Below are 7,180 nucleotides of genomic sequence, written 5' to 3'. Positions count from 1 at the left end.
CCCCCCCCATCACAGCAGTGTACCGACTTCATCCTGCAGGCTAGCAAAATTCCTTTGGGAAACCTTAACATATTCACCCTTCAACCCTGATCACACCCCTTAAGACTTTTTTGGTTCCTCAAACTCAACATTTCAAAGAAACACATTTGAGTCCCTTGAGGATGCGAAAAGCTATTTTAACAGGGTATAAATCAGAGTCCTCAGAGTCGGCAGGAGTGAGGTAGAGAGCCACACACACTGCCTTCAGAAGTGTGTAGACTTAGGTGGAGAGTCTGTTGTCAGACAATAGCTTCACATTTTTATGCTTTTGTTTAATAAAGATTTCGGTGATATTTTTTTTTGGCAGTACATTTGCACTTATACCAGATGTTTTGAAATCTATTAACTATTGCCTACCTTATAGTAGTTTTAAAATTACACTGCCTTTTTAAAATTTTCAAACAAGCATGGTTTAATCTTTAAAAATGTAATGAAAAGATTATTTGAGCATTTATTTTTCACTTTTAGTTTTTCAAAAGTTAATGTTTATTGCTTTTTAAATGCTTTTATCTTTCAGAAACCAGGAGAAAGTAGTGAAGTTGAAATCATCGTCAAGTGATTGCAGCCATTTTATAAGAAACTGTCATTGACTAAGGTCATTTAAATTAGTGGAACAATAAAGCCAATTAAAGGTGACTGTACAGGAAACATTAAAAATTGAACAATGACTCAGCTATATATTTACATCAGATTATTGGAAGCCTATCTGTTCATCATTTCTCATGTTCAAGGTAAATCAATGTTCATTTAAGCAATCTAATCATTTTTGTTATTAATTTACTTCTGAAAAGAAAAGCTTTTGTTCTGGTAACTGCTCTTTTAATGCTTGTCCTTTGTTGAACTGTTAGGCCTAACATAACAGTATACTTTTAAAATATGCAGAAAGCAAAGCATGCGAGATAATTTTGATTATTTGCCTGTTTAATTATGAAGTTCCAGCCTTTCTGAGCCTATTTTCTCATCTGTAACATAGGGATTATGTACACAAGGTCAAGTAATTGTGAAGGTTAAATGAGGTTAAAGTATGTAGCATAATGCCTAAGACAAAGGATAATATGAACTCAGTAAAGGTGAGTTTTGACATTTCTGTTGCTTTTAAAACTACAGTAATGGATAAGTATAACTAATAATCACTTTATTGCTCTAAAAGACTTTAGAAAGGTAAATGGTATCTATATAATCTGAACACAAAAATTTCCTCACCAAGTGTTTAGAAGTTTTATTTCTAATCAATATAACAATTTCACTGCTGTGTGCTTACAGCGTGGAACTCCCAAACAGGAAGTTATTAGGATGTTCTTAAGATCAGATAGACTGTGTTTGCACATGAGCTGTTTCCTGTATGGTTTAATTAGGATAACATTTTAAACTGAAGAGATAGTACTGTTTTGCAAAAAGATTTTAAAATAGAACTTACTTGATACCTTTATTTTTTTAAGCTTATGACATTGCACATTGCAGGATGCTGTTTCGTAATGTTCACACTAATATCTGCCCACAAGAAAAAAAATAAGATTAACATCTTAAATCTTTTGACATTTTATGTTAAATTAGCAACATATGAAATCTATAGCTTCTTTGTGCTCTTCCTTAGTATCTTTATTATTAACAGGTTCAGTATACAAAGCTCTCTTGCAAAAGCCACTTTTGTGAGAAGCTGCATTATTAATACAACATCTTTATTTTAGCATCCATTGTAATGGGCTTTGTTTATGTAGTTTTGAAGTTGATGTAAGTTACTAGTAATGTTTATCTTGGCTACCTTACTCCCAAATCATCTCCATCTTATAATTAGTGATTAAAAATCACACAGAGGCAGTATGATAAAAAAATCTTCATTTCCCTACCTAATTCAAGTGGCTGTAAAATGAACTTTACATTGGTATAGTAATTTGGCAACCATTTCCAGATGTAAGTGAAAACAGTCTTAGAAACAACCCTGTTTCTCTGCTATCGAACAAATAGTTTTTACTCTCTCAAATGAAATTAGTTTGGCAGTTGCTTCAAATGGTGACAAGATATTTCTCTTAAAGAAAAGAAAGAACAAAAATCAATGTAGATTTGTTTTTAAAGATCACTAAGAAGGGATTGTAGAGTGATATTGGTGGAAATAACTTTAACTTTAGTGAAAGCTTTATCTTGATTTGAGTTCTGGCAAAGTAAATTTCTCTGCACTTTGGTTTTCTTGCTATAAAACATAAATGAATAATACTTACCCTATGATTATAATCTGAAAATCTTAAGAGTATCCAGTGTGATGAAATATGTTTAAGTGTTTTCCATTGTTAAAAAATTTTCAAGTTGAAAATAAAAATGGATCACCTAATATCTCTAATAGACATTTAGACTTCTTTTTAACTTGGTTCCAAATTTTATAAAAGAATTCAACTTTCTGTAACTGATTATCTAAACAACAGTGACTGAAAACAAATACCGTATATACTTGTGTATGAGTCAAGTTTTTCAGCACATTTTAAGTGCAGTTTTTGTGGTAAAATTAGCTGCCTCGGCTGATATTTGGGTCAGCTTATACTCAAGTATATATGATAGATTTATTTTTAACAAAAATGGTAGGTAGATGCTGATAGTCAATTCAGTCGTGTGTGATGGTTGGCGTCTCTGTAATTTTCTTTCCCCCCATTCCCATCAATTTTTATAAATGGCTGTCATTACCTGTAGTCAAGGAAAGAAAATGGACAAAGGGATGGTGCCACCCACACCTGATCCTTAGGTCCTGGAACCATCCACCTCGCCCAGCCTACATGTTACCAGACTGGTGTGGTGTGTCATACCTTACTTCCCAGGGAGAAGAGTCCTGAGGGCACAGTGGTCAAACAGTAGGCTGCTAATCAGTGATTCAATCCCACCTGTTACTAAAGATGCATAAGTGTACTTCCAAGAAGATTTACACTTTGAAACCCCATGAAGCCGTTCTCCTCTATCTTGTAGGGTCATTCACTAGGAACTCGAATAGACTCCTCAGCAGTGAGTTGTTCGTTTTCAACTTCTTAATTAAAAGGGAAAATAGAAAAACAGGATTGTCAGGATTTGATTAGATAACATATCCGTTTCCCAGTACTGGATAAAAAGTTGAGATAGATTTTAGAGGTGGGGTTAAAGCAACATGATAGGAAGATTTAGGAGAACCAGATTTGAAGCAAAGAGATATTAAGCAAGTCCAAAGGAACACTGGTGGCATAGAGCATTATGACTTGGGCCAATAGCCACAGGGTTAGCAGTTGGGATTCACCAGCTGCTCCTTTGGAAATAAGATGAGGCTTTCTGCACCCCTAAAGCTTTCAGAAACTCAGATGGGCCAATTCTACCCTGTCCTCTGGGATCCATATGAGGTGGAGTTGACTCAATGACAGTGATTTTGGCTTTTGAATTTTAAGCAAGTTAATTACTGCCCTCAAGTTGATTCCAACTCAGGATTCCACTCACAGGGTGTGTGTCTTAAGACTTTACATTTTTATGGGAGTAGAGAGCATCATGTTTCTCCCACGGAGTAGCTGGTGGGATTGATCCACCCATCTTGTGGTTAGCAACTCAACACTTTCCCCACAGCACTACAATGAAAGGAACCCTGGTTGCACTGTCTGGTAAGTGTTGGATTCCTAACTGCAAGGTTGGTAGTTCAAACCCACCAGCTTCTCCGTGGGAGAAATATGAGGCTATCTAATCCTGTAACTATTCACTGTAGCAGAAATCCTATGCAGGGTCACTGTGAGTTGAAATTGGCTCAGTGACAGTGGGTTTGGTCGGTTTAGGGATATCAACAAGAACTCTGTTATTGGTATTATTGTGTGGCTGCTAATTGAAAGGTTGACAGTTGGGCCCCACCCAGTGGCTCTGAAGGAGAAAGACCTAATCTCCTGTGCAGATAATAGCCCAGAGCAGTTCTTTGTCCTGTTGGGCTGCTAGGAGTCAAAACCAACTCAATGGCATCAACCAGCAGGCAGCAAGACAACACTGAAGAGCGCATCTAGGAGCCATCAGTAGAGAGATGGTGTTTACGTTGTGGAATGGGTGATGTCACCCAAGAGCACAGAGAGGTCCTTGTTCTCTCCCTTCATTGCATCCATTCTTCTGCTTAGTGAGATCAAGCGGCATTCGTTACCAACTCTTGTTTACATAGTACCTTTGTATCTTACCATTTCTCACCTTGTATTACTTTAAGGTGCTTCATCCACTTCTAAGCCACATACAGAGTTAGGCCAGGACTGGATCAGTTTAAGTCGTTACTCTTTGTGTTTCCAGTATTTAGTACCTTTTCTACAAATTTTATTGTTAGTTACTGTCAAATTGATTCTACTGTATAGCAACTCCATGCACAATAGACTGAAATGTTTTTCCTTGTGTCTGTGCTATGATCTTTTGTATGAATATTGTCAATATCTTCATTTGTACAGTATTTTATATTTAGTAAATAACATGATCGTTATTATTTGTTTCCTCTCTGGATGATTCCCTTTGGCTTTTTCTGATCACTAGCTTTTAAAATGAAATGAAGTCGTTAAGTTTTATAGGAGTTTCTAGGATTAACAAAGTTTTGCCCTTTTTTAAAAAAATCAATTTATTGGGGCTCATAAAATTCATCACAATACGTAGATCAATTGTGTAGAGCACATCTATACATTTGTTGCCCTCATCATTCCCAAATGTTTTGCCCTTTATTACAGTGTTTGGTCTTAAAAAGTATTATAATGAGGGGCATGAGTATTATCTCACATAGTACAAGGGGACTTTTTAAAAGTTTGTGGGAAAATGGAATTGAAAGCTAATGAAGTTTTTTTTTACAATTGAGTAATAAATTTAGATATGAGTCCTTTTTGTAAACATTCAGCTTAGGATCGGAACCATTATTAAAATGCAAGGGTGGAATCAGAATACTCCCTTAATGCCGTGTTCTTTTTCTGTGTATGTGTGTGTATGTGTTAATTTTTTGTCTGTCCAACAGTTCATCTCACTAGTAGGATTAAATTTTATTAGAGGTCCGCATTGTGCTTTGGACTCTTAAGTTAACATTTACATTTAGATATGTCCTCAGTTCTCGTAGGATTTCTTACCTGTTTAGCTTTTCCTTTCAGTCGTTTGAGATTCCACCCTACATGGAATTTCACATTACATTTCAAATGGAAGGAAAGAGTTACTAAAATAGTTGATGCTTCCTATTGGAGAGATGCAGTATCAAAAGGGACAGTGTCTGTTGTGTGAGGTTACTAGACTAATTAATACAAGAACACAGTTCTTTTTCCCAAAGCTAACTATTACACAGTGACCTTGAGGTAAAAGGCGTTAGATAACATAGTCTCTGCTTTCACAGTTTCCTTACTTAATCGATTAAAATTCAAATCAATATACTTATTAACTCCATTTCCGTATTTCTAAATGACTGGCAACAAATCTCTTTCCGTCTTATACCATTCTTATAAGTTATGACCATCTTCCACATTAGGCCATTGCTTTTCTTCGGCAATAGAGCAAAGATTGTTGACCCAGTCATCTTTCTATATTGTACAATAATCTCTGTAGAACAGGTTATTAGTAAATGTGTGTTGTAGAAATGAAACGGGGTTTTTTTAATAATAAAAGAAGTATTAGCTTCAGTTTCTGTCTTAAAGAAGCTTCCAGAGACTTTTCCTCACCAAAAATTGAAATTAAGGAATTAACCTGTTAGAAATGGTCTGTTTACAAGTTTTTCATTTGAATACAGGACAGAATCCACATAGTATGCTCCAGGGCACAGGGATGAAATCAGACTCTGAGCACAAAATAACAGAAAACGGAGCAACCTTAGCACCAGAGGATACCTTGCCTTTTCTTAAGTGCTACTGCTCAGGACATTGCCCAGATGATGCTGTTAATAACACATGCATGTGAGTATTTTATGCTATTGTTAAGAGTTATGAGAATAGAGGTGTATTTAGTGCTATTTTAAGAATTGTTTATATTGGCTAATGTTATTTTAATTTTATGTAGTGTCTTTCCAAAGAGCCCCAAATCTGCTTGTTTTGTATATAGGAACATGTGTTGCCATTAAATGATTTAAAATTACTTTCTTAGGGTAGCATAATATTTTGCTCTAACAAAGTAATTTTAGATAAAATGTTTTTTTTTAATAATTTTATTGGGGGCTGTACAACTCATCACAATCCATATATACATCAATTGTGTCAAGCACATTTGTACATTTGTTGCCATCATCATTTTCAAAACATTTTCATTCTACTTGAGCCTGTGGTATCAGCAACTCGTTGTTTCCCCCTCCCTCTCCCACCCTCCGTCCCTCATGAACCCTTGATAATTTTTAAGTTATTATTATTTTGTCATGTCTTACACTGTCCGATATCTCCCTCCACCCACTTTTCTGTTATCCATCCCCCAGGGCGGAGGTTATATGTAGATCATTGTGATCGTTCCCCCTTTCTCCCCTACCTTCCCCTTACCCTCTTGGTATCACTACTCTTCATTATTGGTCCTGAGGGGTTTATCTGTCCTGGATTCTCTGTGTTTCCAGCTCTTATCTGTACCATGAACATTCTCTGGTCTAGCCGAATTTGTCAGGTAGAATTGGGAGCATGATAGTGCGGGGGAGGAACCATTAAAGAACTAGAGGAAAGTTGTACGTTTCATTGGTGCTGTATTGCACCCTGACTGTCTTATCTCCGCCCTGCGACCCTTCTGTAAGGGTATGTCCAGTTGCCAGCAGATGGGCTTTGGGTCCCCACTCCGCACTCCCCCTCATTGACAATGGTATGATTTTTTGTAATTTGATGCCTGGTACCTGATCCCATCGACACCTCATGATCACACAGGCTAGTGTGCTTCTTCCATGTGGGCTTTGTTGCTTCTCTGCTAGATGGCCACTTGTTTATCGTCAAGCCTTTAAGACCCCAGACACTGTATCTTTTGATAGCCGGGCACCATCAGCTTTCTTCACCAATTTGCTTATGCACCCATTTGTCTTTAGCGATCATGTCTGGAATGTGAGCCTCATGGAATGCCAGTTTAATAGAGCAAAGTGTTCTTGCACTGAGGGAGCACTTGAGTGGAGACCTAATGTTGATAAAATTGTTTCTCAAGGAAGTAATGATCACCAGAATGCAGCTCCGGATTAGGGTGCCTCTAGGCACCGACT

The 7,180-nt window shown here is 36.8% G+C and overlaps 1 protein-coding gene across 1 annotated transcript in view; it reads left to right on the top strand.

The window, feature by feature from the left end:
* BMPR1A (bone morphogenetic protein receptor type 1A) overlaps positions 1 to 7,180 on the top strand; it is a 130,905-nt gene that overhangs the window by 97,969 nt on the left and 25,756 nt on the right. Inside the window, exons 3-4 of the mRNA XM_004709200.2 lie at positions 557 to 770; positions 5,756 to 5,918. Coding sequence (XP_004709257.1) covers positions 704 to 770; positions 5,756 to 5,918 — 230 coding nt within the window. The 5' untranslated portion in view covers positions 557 to 703. The remainder of the gene's footprint in view (positions 1 to 556; positions 771 to 5,755; positions 5,919 to 7,180) is intronic.

Source organism: Echinops telfairi, unplaced genomic scaffold (genome assembly GCF_000313985.2).
Source record: "Echinops telfairi isolate 266 unplaced genomic scaffold, ASM31398v2 ScPeMD7_2010;HRSCAF=2546, whole genome shotgun sequence".
Classification (NCBI taxonomy): Eukaryota; Metazoa; Chordata; class Mammalia; order Afrosoricida; family Tenrecidae; genus Echinops; species Echinops telfairi.
Note: the sequence above shows the minus strand (reverse complement) of the source record. Positions and strands in the feature narration are given on the sequence as shown.